Source organism: Anoplophora glabripennis, unplaced genomic scaffold (assembly GCF_000390285.2).
Source record: "Anoplophora glabripennis isolate ALB-LARVAE unplaced genomic scaffold, Agla_2.0 scaffold308, whole genome shotgun sequence".
NCBI lineage: Eukaryota > Metazoa > Arthropoda > Insecta > Coleoptera > Cerambycidae > Anoplophora > Anoplophora glabripennis.
In genome coordinates, this window is record NW_019416553.1 from 590,434 (window position 1) to 607,230 (window position 16,797).

At 33.0% G+C, this 16,797-nt stretch overlaps 1 protein-coding gene across 1 annotated transcript; it reads left to right on the top strand.

The window, feature by feature from the left end:
• Nucleotides 1-1,631: 1,631 nt before the first annotated feature.
• LOC108909566 lies at nucleotides 1,632-2,291 on the top strand. The gene is made up of 2 exons (XM_018713946.1): nucleotides 1,632-1,927; nucleotides 2,003-2,291. The coding sequence occupies exons 1-2, from the start codon at nucleotides 1,632-1,634 to the stop codon at nucleotides 2,289-2,291; spliced, it is 585 nt and encodes a 194-aa protein (XP_018569462.1).
• Nucleotides 2,292-16,797: the final 14,506 nt, after the last annotated feature.

The following is a 16,797-nucleotide window of genomic DNA, read 5'->3' on the forward strand; positions in this document are numbered from 1 at the left end:
GTGACAAACATACATGTGTGAAAAAATTTTTATTATTAATGATATTTGCATTGTTAGGAACTCCGAAAAACGTCAGTCAATGCACTTCGCCCTTTAATAACACAGCGGCACAAAAAAAAATGTTTTTCGAGTCATTTGTAAATAATTGTAATATGTACTACACTAGACTTTTTTTCCGTTTTTAGGGAATTTTGTGTTAAGTTAATCACTGATTCCATTGTAAGTTTGGTTGCCTAACAGTCGCGGTCACGTGGAACTCGAGCATTTATGAAGGCACTGTATTAAACAGTTTCTATGAATTTTAAAGATTTCCAAGATACTGGAGTTATTCTAAGGTAGTTGTTTACTTATTCACTGTTATTAATCCTACTTAACATTATTTCGTACCACTGTTATATGCGCGCTCGAAGAGAGTTAATCTGTTTAGATTAACGAGCGAAGGGTTGCAATTCTGGGGTGGCGAATGAACTTTCACACACAAATAAGACCATGCCACACTTCCGTCTATTATTTGGAGCGGGCGATCAATCACTGTGACAGGCGACTTATGCTGAGCAAAGTTCCTGACACCTCCCCATAAACTTTTTACATTTACAATTAGCGACCCATTGTCTGCTTTTCATGTGACTCCATATAGAAACATGCAGATCTGATAAGTGTCAATTAAAATTCTATCTGAAATAATATATTAATTTATATATGTGGTACGACGTGTTCTCGTGACAAGGTAATGATCCAGTTAATAGTAGCCCAAAGCAAAATCAACGTTTACACACAACTTAGATTTCAAACTTGACAGTCTGTTCACATCTACAAACCACGAAAAAGATCCATATTTTGAGAAAGTTTAAAATTATTTAGTTATTCCCGAGTTCGAGAGTGAAATACAAATAGTTTCAAAAAGTAGGTGTTTTTCAATTCCTACATATGGAAAATCATTTACCTACCCTTTGTTAAATGTTCCAAATTCTATAAATGTGTAATCATTTGCTGCACATAAGTGAAGTTCCTCCCTACATCTAAATCAAGAGATTAATTTTGAAGAAATGGCACCCCAGGCAACTTCACAGGAGTTTGATCCAAACCGATTCAAGGACACCTCAGATGTACTACCTGCCAAAAGTTCACAAGCCAAATCTCCCTCTTCGACCGATAGTGAGTGCAGTTGGATCAGCAACACACCCCCTGGCCCGATACGTCGCACAGAAGATAAGGGACTTACTAGGGAGGACAGAGCATCACCTCAAAAATGCTGGACACTTTAACTCCAACCAGAATATCTTCTAGTGAGCTTCGATGTTACATCCCTATTTACGAAAGTACCCGTAGCCGAATCCCTGAAGGAACTGCATCGAAGGCTAATCGTAGAGGACAAGGATGAAAGCCTAATGGATTTGGCAAAAGTGTGCATAACATCGACCTTTGCATTCCGGGACTAATTCTACGAACAGACGGAGAGAGCACCAATGGGTTCACTGTTATCTCCACTCCTGGCCAATATATACATGGAAGCCTTTGAGAAGAAAGTGCTGGTACCAATATGTTAACGACACCTTCATCATCTGGACCCACGGACGCAACACCGTAGCCTGAATCATATCAATGGGATACATCTAGATATCCAGTTTACCATGGAAGTAGAAAAAAATGCCGCCCTTCCTTTCTTGGATGTTTTGGTTGAGAGGAAACCAGATGGCACTTTAGGATATCTAGTATATAGGAAGCCAACTCACACAAACAGATATCTGAATGCGGAGTCCCACCACCACCCAGTCCAGAAACAGGGGATCATAAATACCTTGACTCATCGAGCGCGGATCATCAGCGAGCCAAGACACTTGGTCGAGGAACTAGAACACCTACGCACGGCCCTGAGAGCTAATATCGAACGAGCTATCAGAGGGAGACATACGCCCATGGAGAAACGGTAGTACTTAGCGATGACGTATCTACCTTAAGTGGAAGGTTGTACAGATAAAATCGGACGTCTTTTGAAGAAGAGGAATATCAACACAGTATTCAGCACTGTAAAGAAGGTGGGGGCAGCATTTTCAAAGACTTGCAACAACGACCAGCTCCAGGGCTCCGGTGTATACAGTATTCCTTGCTCTTGCGAGAAGGTCTACATAGGACAAACAGGAAGGCACATCAACACGAGATTAAAGGAACACAAAAGTCACCTCAAAAATAACAACTGGAAAAAATCGGCAGTAGCAGAGCATAGAGCAGACGCGGGACACACAGTGGATCTGAGTGAAGCCAACATGGTGGTGAGTGAGAGAAGATTTTAGCCCCGACTACACAGAAAAGCATTAGAAATTTACAAAAATCCGAATAATTTCAACAGGGACGGTGGTGTAGATCTGCCAGGTATATGGAAGAGAGTCATCCGTGAAAGCAACCGGAACGTCAACAACGCGTACGAGGTCACCCACCGGAACGTCAAGAGTTGTAAATATCGACGACGTGGCAACCATCCCGGAAATCATTCAACCCCAAACATAATGATAACGATGGAAAACATTAGGGCGTTTCGTTAAGCCAAATTAATTAAGAATTATTACGCGTAACTTAAATCGACTCTGGATCGTCCCCGTCAACTGATCAACTGTTTACTAGGTAGGGTTCTCTATATTATTTGAAAAGGGCGGATGTGTGATATTTGTTTTCTGTAGATTGATTCACGTTGTTTTATTTCATTATGCCTTATTTAAATCAAGAATTAACGGATATGGCATTAATGTAAGAGTAGTGCGAATTTGATTTAAATATGACACGTCGTTTATATGCAGACTGTTGCGTCGCCCGCAGACAACAACCGAATCCCAGAAAGACCGCAACGTGTCGAAACAGGGAGGAAGTCATTGTACAAGGTGTGCAACATTTTCCTTCCTGAGTTGAGGAAAACATTTTTCGATATTGCAGGTGATATGGGTATTTCAAATACTGATGTGTGGCAGCGTCTGTTTAAAAATTGAAATTTGTGTTTATAACTATTTTTTTACGAGAACTGAATTGCTTTTATAAGAAAATCAATTAAACATACCATATCAAAAATATAGATACTAACTTAGTTTTTTCTACACGATGATTTTTACATATTCTGTCAAAATATTGATTTCAGTATTACCTATAAGATATAAGATTTAATAGATTTTAATATTAAGAGAGATATGACCAAAAGAATATGTCATAAACATAAACAATTTAGGCAAATATTTGATTGCATCTGCTCGATGTTTATCAACTGACAATAATCTGATTCATAATTCTGTCACTTCTTTTTTGAACTACTGTGATTTTTCGGCTTATTATACCGTAGTCTACGAACCTGGTCGCCGCCAATTACAAACTTACATTGCACTTCGTTATCCTTAGCTAGGAATCTTTGACGTGCCTTTGTTGTTTTTGGGTTAGGCTCTGCAGAAGAAGGTACAAGATTCACCCCTACGCGAAAATTTCAACAGAAGTTAAAGCCAGTAAAAGACCAGCTTAACGCTCTGTTCGTCCCTGGGGTATACCGCATATCGTGTTAATGTGGGAAGGATTATATAGATATGATAAAGAGATCGGTAGGTACATGAAGGATGGAACATGAGCTCTTAGGGTTTTACAACCTGGTGAAACGGGAAATATTTAAAATAGAATATCAAAATAATAGTAGTCGTGAAGTGGGATGGAGGAGGGAGTCGTGAAGAAGGTTTTCAGATGGGTACAACCTTTCTAAAAAATCGGCAACGGCGTGAGAGAAAAATTCATGATACACCACTGATCAGAAATGTACGTCTTGGTGGAATTACGTTTATATAATTTTTTAGTTTGGTTTTCAATTTCAAAAATAAAATATTTTTAATTATAGACTACTTTTTTGTAAAGTTAAATATTAAATTACTTCGATATTCAACTATTTTACTTTTTATTATTTTTTACATCATCTACATCGAAGTCTGAAATGTCTGATAATACAATTATTTTGGCAAACAAATTTTTTATGAATATGATTTTCACGATTTTTTTTTTCTCAAGAAAACTCAAAAACAGAAAAGTATGAACATGGTCCGGAAACGTTTGGATTTCGAAATATAGGATATTAAAATACGGAAATAAAACGGTTTTTTATACAAGGAAGGGATGAATTAATTTCATTTAAATTTGGTTTGAAGCTTCTACGTATGTGTATGATAGGTATATATTTGTTAGATAAAGGAGCGTAATTTCTAAGGTGGACGTAGCCATTCTCGTTTCAATTTTTCTTGTACCAAGCTATATCAAATTTTTAGCTTTGTATAAAGGTATATAAGTTGCGTTAAATCACCATATTTCGTGTTCTCCTACATATCCCTGTTCTGTGTCGGTTCTTATGAGAAACACCCTGTATATTCGCACTTTATTACCCAAGGTTGGTCCTTTTTCCTTACAACTTCCTTTTTAACACTCCTCTAGTCTTGCCTTGTTCTGTTATCGTTCTTCTGGAGAAGTTTTATATGTACCACTAATACAGTAAGACTGTGTTGGGTGCTAAGACATAAAGGCATTAATGGGAACAAGGAAGTGGATGAACTTGCTAGGACAGGATCCGGAACAATTTTTTTCAGACACTTGAATAATACCTAGGATCTTCATACTTTTCCCAATTAAACTTCTTAGTGTATAGAATCATCACACCAAATTTCATCCAATTCGGTTAGATAATTTTTAAATAATAATTGTTTAAATTTTTAATTTTTTTTAAATTAAAAAATTTTCAAAATCAAATTTCTAAAAATCTAAAGCCTTTGAATACTTGAAAATTTCACCACAAAAAGAAGAGCTCTCAAGCTTTAAAATGGTTTTTGAAAAATTCAAATCGGACGATTAGGTGAGCCGTGGTGATTGTTTAAACATTTTCGCAATTTTCACGCTTATAAACAATTGCAATAATTTAATGTTTTTTTCAAATTTTTTTTTATTTTAAAATATGGTTTGAAAGTACTCGGAAAGACGAGTATTTAAAAAAAAACCTGATGATCCGCCCATTATTTTCGGAGTTATAGCCCGTTAAAGTTAACCCTTATTTACAGCAAAACTATAAGGGTATAAGGGCTGTTTTTTGAACTAATAGGTTTGTCATTCCGAGTACTTTCCAGATATAAATTTTCAAAATTTGCAATCACGGGCGTCCCATTTAAAATGTCACTCAAAGATATTCAAGACCGCGTGAAATCAATGAGGTATCAGTGGTGGGGGGAGCAAACACACAGCTACTCCGATCTGAATTCTCGAGTTCAAAACTGCGACGCTCGGAAAAATTTCACTTATCTCAGCTTCTAATGGACCAATTTCGATGATTTTTTTTTAAATCGATGTCTCGCAACTTAAAAAATTCAATTATCATATTTTCAACTACCTTTTATTATTAATTATTGGACTTTTGACATGCCGATAAACAGTTACTTTAAAAAATGATTAATTTATTATGTTTATTTATTTACTATGTTAATATTCACGACCAAAATTTTTGCATGTTGCACCAGGTAATACTAGTAAGTTTGTTTAAATATTATAAAATTGTTTAAACAATAATTATTTAAATAAACAACTGAAAATTGGTATTAATTTTTAGTTGTACGATAAATTTCTAAAAATCTTTCAAAAAAAAATAAATTGTGAATAATTATAATTTTAATTTTTTCGTTTACTTTTAAAATATTTATCTAAAATTTATTTTTTATTTATAAAAAAAAGTATAAGAATCTTTTGGATACTTAATTAATACCAACAACATGGTGCAACATGCAAAAATTTTGGTCGTGAAAATTAACATAGTAAATAAATAAACATAATAAATTAATCATTTTTTAAAGTAACTGTTTATCGGCATGTCAAAAGTCCAATAATTAATAATAAAATGTAGTTGAAAATATGATAATTGAATTTTTTAGTTGCGAGACATCGATTTAAAAAAAAATCATCGAAATTGGTCCATTAGACGCTGAGATAAGTGAAATTTTTCCGAGTGTCGCAATTTTGAACTCGAGAATTCAGATCGGAGTAGCTGTGTGTTTGCTCCCCCCACCACTGATACCTCATTGATTTCACGCGGTCTTGAATATCTTTGAGTGACATTTTAAATGGGACGCCCGTGATTGCAAATTTTGAAAATTTATATCTGGAAAGTACTCGGAATAACAAACCTATTGGTTCAAAAAACAGCCCTTATAGTTTTGCTGTAAATAAGGGTTAACTTTAACGGGCTATAACTCCGAAAATAATGGGCGGATCATCAGGTTTTTTTTTAAATACTCGCCTTTCCGAGTACTTTCAAACCATATTTTAAAATAAAAAAAAATTTGAAAAAACATTAAATTATTGCAATTGTTTATAAGCGTGAAAATTGCGAAAATGTTTAAACAATCACCACGGCTCACCTAATCGTCCGATTTGAATTTTTCAAAAAGCATTTTAAAGCTTGAGAGCTCTTCTTTTTGTGGTGAAATTTTCAAGTATTCAAAGGCTTTAGATTTTTAGAAATTTGATTTTGAAAATTTTTTAATTTAAAAAAAATAAAAAAATTAAACAATTATTATGTAAAAACTATCGAACCGAATTGGATGAAATTTGGTGTGATGATTCTATGCACTAAGAAGTTTAATTGGGAAAAGTATGAAGATCCTAGGTATTATTCAAGTGTCTGAAAAAAATTGACAAATAAACTAGCATTTTTTGCAATTTTTTAAATGATTTTTCCGATTTTTGCAACAACAATAATTATTTTTTCGAATTGCAACTAACTCTATCTTGATCAAAATTTAATTACAAAACTTTTTTTCCTCTTCCATTTTTGTCTAAAATGAATAGTTGCTAAGTTGTCGACGAGAAATCCAAGAAAAAAATGAATTTTTTTGCTATTTTTTTATACTTTTTTGCAATAACAATTAAGCCCACGTTTTTTTTATTTGCATAGAAATATTATCATTTCTGATGTTATTTAGAAGCCGTTAAAGCAAAAATCTCCGATCATATGCGTTTTACCCAAGTATACCCTTTATAAAACAGATACCACCTGGACTATTACTGATTAGATGGTGAATAAAATTTTTCACTGTAAATAGTTAATAAAATTTGTAAGTATGGTGTGCATTTAATTCTTTATCAGTAAATATCTCGGAAACGGTTGGCCTGAGAGATTTCGACCAAGTATACCTTTTTTGATAGGGAAATAAACGCACTAATACGAAACGTCAAAATACAGGGTAGCAAAAAAGTTAGGGCCAATTTAATTTAAGCGTACCCTTATAGGTGGCGCCCTCTACAAGCTGCGCTAAAACCAATGACATATTTAAATTTAGCATCCTAAAAAATTATCAAATCTTTGCTGCATTTCGCTAAAATGCACCGTCTTCTATGTAAATAATAAAATGCCTGACACTGTCTTGTTATATGAGGATTATTTTTATTTTTATTATTTATTTTAGTTATCTATTAATGAAATAAAGTATTATTCGCGTGGCTTCAATAACTGCTTTTCTCACTTAAAATAAAATATATATTTTCATTAATTTTGATCAGTTTTAATACCGAAAACGAAGCTTTTCCGCACTCATATTTATACGATTTTTTTGTTCATTTGTTATATAAAATCCGTCATTAAAGTTTTGTTAAACATTTTAAATACACCCTATATGTATTAATTACGACATTATCTACTTCGATAAAAGTTCTCCCTCACTAGAATTAGTGATGTGAAGTAATTTTTTCATTTATTTAATTATTTTTATTGTTATACTTAACATATACAGTATGTCCACAGAAAAGGTGTTGAATAGGAAGAACTTTCTTATTTTTCATTTTATCTAAAAAAGTGACTCTTGATAAAAAAATTTGTTGGTTCTTAAAGTAAGATTGGGATAGAAAAAATTAACATTTCATTTACGGGGTGTTCAAATAATTGAAAAAACTTTAAATGATACAAAAGCAAAGTGCATTTATTTGTGAAAATGTGGAAATAAGTTATTACTAGGAAAAGTTGTTTAAAAATAAAAGCAGTCTCTAATACCAATTTTCGAAAAAATCGGCCTACTTTTTTTTATTTGTAATCATTAAATTTATTTTATACAAATTAAATCGCAAGTCGGTGATGGAGCAAAACGTTTGAATTTTTGTTTGTGGATTGGCAGTCAAAATATTAGACTAATATGCAGTACAGAAAGAGGATCTCATAATAAATCATGTTTTCGGATGAACCAAATTTTTCAACCAATGGTGTTGCTTGAGTAAATAAACTTTTAAAATTTGTGAATTGTTAATTGTTGTAATATGTAATAATATAGTTTGTATAAAATAAATAAAAATATGCCGATTTTTTCGAAAATTGGTATTGAAGGCTTTTAATTTTACTTTCCTAGTAACTTACTTCCATATCTTCACAAATAAGTGTACTTTACTCTTGTACCGTTTAAAGTTTTTTCAATTTTTGAACACCCCGTACAAGAAATGTTAAATCTTTCTATTCCAATCTTATTTTAAGAACAAGCAAAATTTTTTATCAAGAGTAACTTTTTCCGATGAAATGAAAAATAAGTTTTTCCTTTTCAACACCTTTTCTGTGGACATACTGTATAGTGAATTTATTGGCAGGAAATATATCTAAATATTTTCTAAACTGTAAACTGATGCGAGTTTTCAACTATTTTTCGAAAATTTTAACCCCTCGAAAGGGGTTGAAATAACCACCCCTCAAGCCATTTTTTGCCATAACTTTTATATTTCGTAAAAACTGGATATCCAAAAATACGCATTAGATAAACTGATTCTTTTAGAAACTTTTACCTCTCTAGCAATTTTCCTTTAAAACTTTTCGTTTATTAATAAAAAAATAAAATGTATTACTATTCACCTCACACCGTATATGATTGCAATCAATCAAAGAAAAACTAAGTGTGCTGCTGTCATGCCAGTTGTCACAATTAACTCTTCTGTAAGGTGTAAATTAACAAGAATTATGCCAAATTTTACTACTCGTTTATGCTACTCCATTCAAAAACACCCTGTATATAATATGATTTCAATTACAGCAGCCGCCTTGAAAATAGTTGTTTCTACAATCAAGTGGGTTCTATTTTCAATTTACACATTTCAAATGAAATTTGTCCAGTTATACTAGATATTGTAGGTGTTGCTTTAGCTTTTGAATCATTAGCAATTGTGAACATAAAGGGAAAAAATGTTAGAAACGAAATTTTTAAACAGACTTCTGCTACACTTAGGGTTGCCAGATGTCCGGTTTTCGACCGGACAGTTCGGTTTTTTTGATGTTTGTCCGGTTGAAAAAGTTTGGTAAACCGGACAAGCAAATGTCCAGTTTTTTTGTTGAATTCATAAAATATCCTGCAATTTGGGAAAAAATGTTTGCCTAAAAACGGTAACAGCGGCAACAGCGCGGACAAACGGAAGAAATCGTCTCTCCGTAGAAAGAGTAAAATGTGAGCTTTGCGTTTTCTTTAACATAAATAGTACTTGCACTATGAATTCAAAAATAACATATCAGGTAATAGAGAGTTGTTAAAAGCAGCGGCATCTAATGCAAAATATATTAAAAAATGAAAAAGATTTTAACGTTATTGACATTTTTTTTACTTAGGTATAAATATTGTTTTGTTTGTTTGTTTGTTTTTCATTATGGAATAAAAGAATTATTTATTTAATTTGTTTTTTTTTTGGAATGCTGTCCGGTTTTTTTTTTGAGCACATCTGGCAACCAACTACACTACACTCCGTACAATATTTGTTGAAATGGAATTCCAAGAAAATTATCAGAACTACTGTAATAATTTACCGCGGCAGAGAGTGCCTTGAAATTTTCCGCAAATGTCTCTACCTCTGATGTCGAATGCGATTAATGACAAGAAAGTGACGCAGGGATCTTCATAGAATTCTATGGAATTCTGTCTCAACAAATATCTTACGAACTGTAATAATTTGTGTATCTTAGGCAATTTGAAGACTGATTTTAGAAAAAAATCACAAAAATTGGGTTTCAAGAAAACCCTTTTTGACAGTTTTCTCCATCTTCTACTTAAAAATGTGTTTCTCATATGTTTCAAAATTACATGACCCTTTCATTTTGTCATAATATCTGTGACATTGCAGATGACTCATTGCCGGTGTAGAGCGCATAACACCACAGGCCTTGAGTAGCATTGACCATTGATAGATGTAGCACTCGGCTGCATATCGTGTATAAATATAAGTATATATTTTTTAATTTTGGCCGTTTATGTCTTTTCAGTTTATGAACAACTATCTTCAAATTTCAAGGCGGCTGCTATAATTGAAATGATATTATATATATCTTTTTTGAAAATATCATAGCATTATGTACGTAAAGTACTACCTCAGAATTTTACTGATTTTATCTAAAATATCCATAAGCATCAGGTCACATACACAACTACGTCTTAGAGACGTCTGAGAATAGCAAGCCTCTCTGTAAATTGGTATAATAAATAAAAACAAGTAAAACTAAACGTGTAAGATAAATGAAATGTTAACTACGCTGCAGAGGGAACAGCCAGGACCCGATCCTCCCACCCCTTCAAGGCATTACTCACCACAACCCTGTACTTTACGGCGCAACAAAATGGAAATAAATTAAAGAGGTAATCTACGGCGTGGCTCGTGGCTGCGTTTTTTATGCGAATAAAACTTTAAAAATCTAATACGTCATTTAGATATGATCTAGCTTTAACACGAGTGCATGTACACTGGACGTGGACGACGTAAATACATTCCGAACCAGAAACAGTTCCTTCGTATAAATACACGAAAACCCAATAATTCATTATGAACATGAAACCATGAAACCCCCGTCAACTCTTAAATATAACAATCAAGGTTGAATATTAATCGTAGATTGAAACGCATGGTTGAAATTCCAGTTATGGAAGTTTTTCTAATATATGTATGTACTTACGTATAATGGAATTAGGAAAGTTTCATCTATTTTAATTCTCCGCGAATATTGCATCTTTGCAATGACTCAATGTTCTTTAGCGCCAATTTTGGTTCTGGTTAACAAAAAAATTACGGACTTTTGGGCAGTGATTTAACTCTTATTTTAAATTTATGATGTCAGTGCACATAATCCAAAATTATTTGAGTCCTGAGGGTAGAATGCGCAGTGGCAAAGTACGATCTGCTGCCTGCATTTCCATCTCATTCTACAATCAAGTGTGTTCTATTTTCGATTTACACATTTCAAATTAAATTTTTCCTGTTATACTAGATATTGTGGGTGTTGCTTTAGCTTTTGATTCAAATTTGTTTGTAATGTATCAACCATAACAAACTTTAGAAATGTAAACAAATCCAAAACAATAAACCATTACCCTAAAACTGGTTTTACAAATAATAGTTAAATCTTAAGCTCGACGCCACAAATTGCACTAGAATGTGATTGGTTTTATACACTGTAAAAAAATTGGTGTGAGTGAAAGCAATAATGGTTCGGAGTGAATCCACTGAGTGAAATTATTAAGTACATACATTTTCACTCAATATTGGGTATTTTGATCATTTTACTCATTTGTGATTATATTTAAACTAAAACTGAGTACTTTCACTAAAATATAGGTACCTACACCTTAAATAAATTCTTCACGTAAACTCGTAATTGGTGCGCTTGTACCTAAATCAAAGTAAATGTCCTCATTACTGAGTTAGTTTAAATGTACCTATATTAATTTCGAGTAATTTGAATGACGCCGTGAAGATGGCGCCACTTACATATTGCTTCTGTAATCTTGACCACAGTTGATAGGGGCCCGTTAGATACTACAGAAAATCATGGTTGCCAGGAGAACAGGCCTTAGCCGGCGGCGACGGGTCTCAGCTGGCTGGTCCCAGCTGGCTGGTCCCAGCTGGCGGGTCCCAGCCAGGACAGGAGGAGACTCCGCGAAGTGAATTAATTTCAACACTATATATCCTAATTAATCATTTATGAGTGATTTATGTTTGCACTCAATATTTAGTTAATTAAAAACCAAGTCTGAGTAAAAAATGACTCAATATAGTAGTTAAATTTAAATCACATTAGAGAAAAAGTCAACTCTAAATTGGTTTTATATACTCAAAATAGAGTCAAAAGTCACTCAATCGATAGTTAGCAGTAACTCGAATTTGAGTAAAACTCACTCATTTCTGATGCAATAGTTTCACTCAGTTGCACTGAAAATTCCATTGAATCGGGTATGAACAGAAATTGATACATTATTGAGTAAAATTTGAGAGAAATTTTTTTACAGTGTAGGGTGTTTCCGGAATCGAATACCCCAAATTTTACCTGATTCACAGAAGTGCATCATAGTAGTATGCTACTTATGCATGTAACTAAATCATATTTCCACGCAAATCACTTCGTGATCACAGTTTGTAGATAATCTAAAATACGTAAAAGTTCTTTGCACAAAAGAGCAGTGCATGCTTGGGGCCATGTACTCTATGTGGATTAGTTGATGCCCTCGAACGGTGTGCGGAGGTTCTGGCTCCACAATCTTTTCAACACATTTTTTCCTGCTTTTTCTATTTTCCGTTCTAATTCTCAAGCACTCATACTTTCTTTTAGTCACAAATGTTCCTTCTTATGTTCTTCATCCGACATTTTATAGGTTAAAGCAATCAGACTGTGCGAGTGATCACATAGCATAATGTGTACCTATATACATGACAACTTAGAAATAATAAACTCAGCATACTCGTGCGCGGTTACCAAGTTTCTGTTGCAACTATTGGCATTTATTTATACATATTGGGTAAAAAATAATAATTGAAAAATGGAAATATATAATTTTAAGCATTTTCAACTCAATTTTATTCATATCTAGAAGCAAGTATCTCACTCTACTAACTTTCTAGTCATAAAGAATATTTCTTTGCATTCGCTTATCCACCAATTTGGAAATGTTAAGTCGATCTATTGCCGGAGATTGATTACCTACTTAAAACCTGTATATCTCGAAAACAGTTGCATGCACCAAAACAAAAAATCTAACATATCCTATCTTCATTTTATTCTATTTAATTAATAATAAGAGAAGAGGGGGCAATATTTGTAGCCGAAAACCCAAAACCAATATAAGAAATAAGTTAAACAGGCAATATAAAAGCAAAATTTATGCAGCCGTGTAATGTCTTCAATTATCCAAGTTAAAAAATTTATCTGGATTAATTTACATACACGCTGACCAGTGCTGTGAAATTATTGGGCAGCATCGCATCCCTAGCATCCACAATGGCCGATAATTATTCAAGTTTATGAGTTACCACACCAAATAAACTTAGCATTACTGTTTGATTAGAGTTGATGTATTGGCAAGAACGTTTCCATAAACAAGCTGGAGTAAGTCATTATACATCAGTCATGTGTTGTACTGACTAGAAGCCCTGAATAATGGATGAATTGTGCAATCTAACCATAGCGTATGCTAATAGGGTGGAGGTTCTTGATTAATTGCAATTTGATTTTCAGATTATCGGTCATTTGCTATTCATATTTGGATTAAACAAGTTGCTTGTCTCGGGCCGAGCGGATAAACAAATATGTATTTACATTATAAACACTTGCATCTTGACTGAGAGTGAATCACCATGGGAACCTTTACTTGCATTACAGAATTAATTGTTAATTCACAAATAGTATTTTGTTCACGAAACAGAGTGAACTAACTTATTGTCAATATCGGTTTAAACGAACTGTAAATGTAAACTGCAAAATTAATTTGTCACATTTATAAATTTAGTTTTGCTTAACCTGAAATATCTTACTACGAGAAAAAAGATTAACTATCACATTTAACATTGTCATTAAATTTTTGAAAACAAAAACAGAAAAAGTTTTCGGAAGTTTAACGTACTATGCACAAAACATCGTAAACGTCGTGCCAAATATCATTGTACTTATTGCTGTTAGTGAAATTTTACGTAAACATTATTTACTTTCTCAATGTGACATTTCTGTTAGGCAAAAGAAAGTTTATAAAAAGTCTGACTGATCATTTTGATGCAACCAGTTATTTATTTAAACTGCCTTTTTGTTTTTAGTAACATAGAAATACCCAATTAAATAAAAAAATATAATTGAATACATAATACACCACCGACAAAACAAAATAAAATAATAGATACCTACAACCTCTGTTAATAGTTTGTTCTTTGTTGGAAAGCTTCAAATTAAGAGAAAATACCTATTTGCTACATATACTCTAAAAAAATCTCTGAATTTCGAATTAGAATAATTTTATTTATATCTATAATTATTTATAATATACCACCAGAAAAAATGATACACAATATCGCTTAAACAGTTATAGGGACAGCTAAACAAATTAAACTGTTTCATATCTATACATACAGGGTGATTAAATGGGAAAATCGAAAGCCGAAAATAGTACACGTGAAATGGTGCCATTGGCGCAAACATTCATTATCCGAAAGTTGATAGTTTCAGAAATACAGGGTGTTGAAAGTTAAAATTTTAAATCGTTTTTTCGCGAAATATGTAGGTTAGGAACTTGAAAATTTGTGAAACTATATTTTGTAAGCAACGAATAAGATGCGTATTGCAATTTCAGCGTTGCTCATAGAGGGCGCCACTTACGACTAATTTTACCGAAAATATAGATAATAACTTTTACCCTGTATGTCTAACATGAAACTTTCAAAACCTGAAAAAACAATCATTTTTCCATTAATTATGTACTCTTGTTTCATTTCGGTATCTCGATCCGTTTTCGAGAAAACGAACACTATGTTTTGATAATACGAGAAATTAAAAACGAAACAAACCAAGTATTTCATCATGTTATTATAATAATTAGCAATAAAACAAATAAAATACGTAATAATGATTTAAAGTAATTGTTCGTAGAATCCACCGTTGACACTAATATACTTTACACAATGTTTTCTGAGAGATTTTCGAATTTGAGACAACATATTGGGATTGGGGCTGACTTCGTTGGCAGCGATTTGTATTCTTTGTCACAACTCTTCATGCGAACCAATAGATTCTTTGTAAACTATATCTTTCATTCGAGACCAAATAGAAAAATTGAAGTCCGGACTTCTGGGTGACCAAGCAAAAATGCTTCCACGGCTTGAAGAAGTTCCACTTTATTTAAGAAGAGACATGTGTGTGGTTCATGCACGACGGAGCTCCACCGCATTTCTCCCGGCCAGTGCATGCATATTTAGATACAGGTTTACATTACCGCCCTCTAAATTTCAAGTATAGATTTGAAATATCTCTAGATAATTGGATTTTTGTTGGATATTGTGGAATACATAGAACGCGCTCTAGGTTGTGCAACTTGTTCTCGCCTTAGGATGGGTTTGGTTGATGAGGAAGTTAATAAATGGAATTTAGAAAAAAATAAAAGTTATACAGGGTGATTTCACTTTAGATATAGAAACTGCAGGAATAGATTTATTACCAAAAAATAAGTAGAGTTTGCTCTATAAACTTTTTTCCGGGGGGATGCGGTATTCGAGATACAGGGTATTAAAGTTTACACAAGGAATTATATTTTGTGTCATATCTTCATAACGCGCTGACGGAATTGAATGAAATTTACAACAGCGTATTCTCTTAATTAGACTTTTTATTGAATGTAATATTAACTTCGTGGCATTAACCAGTGGCGTGCTACTGAAGGTGTCGCTCCGTTTTCCCAATAAAAAATAGCCACTGGCGGTTTTTTGTAGAAATACTGTCAAATTCAGGTACTGTTACGTTAAGTGAATGAAAAGTGTTGCTTAGTGTTTTTTAATAGTAACAGCCGTTTAGGAGATAATTTACTTATTTGCCAGTTCAGATAGATACTCATATTTGTTTAAAATCCATCTGCAGAAATTGATTCTTGTGTCTGCATTATCAGTTAGTAAGCTTTACGATCATCTCGTTTTAGTATTATAACTAGCTTGATTTATTTATTCCTGAAGCTGCAGTCCTTCTTGGGTTTATGAACACGAAACGAAATTTGGCAAAGAATAGAGGAAAATTGTAATCTTCTCAAGGAAAATCATGTCGTGATAAGTTCCTCTATAAATAGCCTGATTAGAAGATGTCAAGAGTGCATTGATACAGAAGGACTTCGTTTTGAACAATTGTTGTAGAACTCGTTACTTAATTACTTACCCGACCTAAGTGCTAATGTTATTTTATTATTTAGTTTGATATTTGTTCCAGAAACAAAATTATTTCTACTGCTTCAGTAGCACGTCACTGGTTAAAATCAGGAGGATTTTATCAAATAAACGAATTAATTCATTATGAAAATTCAATAAAACGTAAAAACAAGTCCAAATATCTCCTAAACGGCTGCTACTATTAAAGAACACCAAGAAACATTTTTCATTCTTTTAATAATGTATCAGTATCCGAACATAACATTATATCTACAAAAAACCGCCAGTGGTGTATTCTTTTCCTGGGGAAATGAGGCGGCACGTCACTGGTTAAAGCCACGAGATTAATATTACATTCAATAAAAGGTCTACTTAAGTAAATACGCTTTAGTAAATTTCATTTATTTCCGTCAGCGCATTATGAAGATATGGCAGAAAAAATATATATTTTTTGTAAACTTTAACACCCTGTATCTCGAATACCGAGTCCCGTAGGAAAAAGTTTATAGAGCAACCTCTACTTATTTTTTAGTAATGAATCTAGTCCTGCAATTTCTGTATTTAAAGTGAAATCACCCTGTATAAATATATACAAAGTGATTCAGGTTTAACCTGGATAATTTTAGTAATCGACAG

Excerpts from the sequence above, each read along its gene's own strand:
- LOC108909566 (XM_018713946.1), top strand. The coding sequence starts at position 1,632 with ATGGAAGTAGAAAAAAATGCCGCCCTTCCTTTCTTGGATGTTTTGGTT. Across the intron at positions 1,928-2,002 it reads CATACGCCCATGGAGAAACG|GAATATCAACACAGTATTCA; the intron begins GTAGTACTTAGC and ends TTTGAAGAAGAG.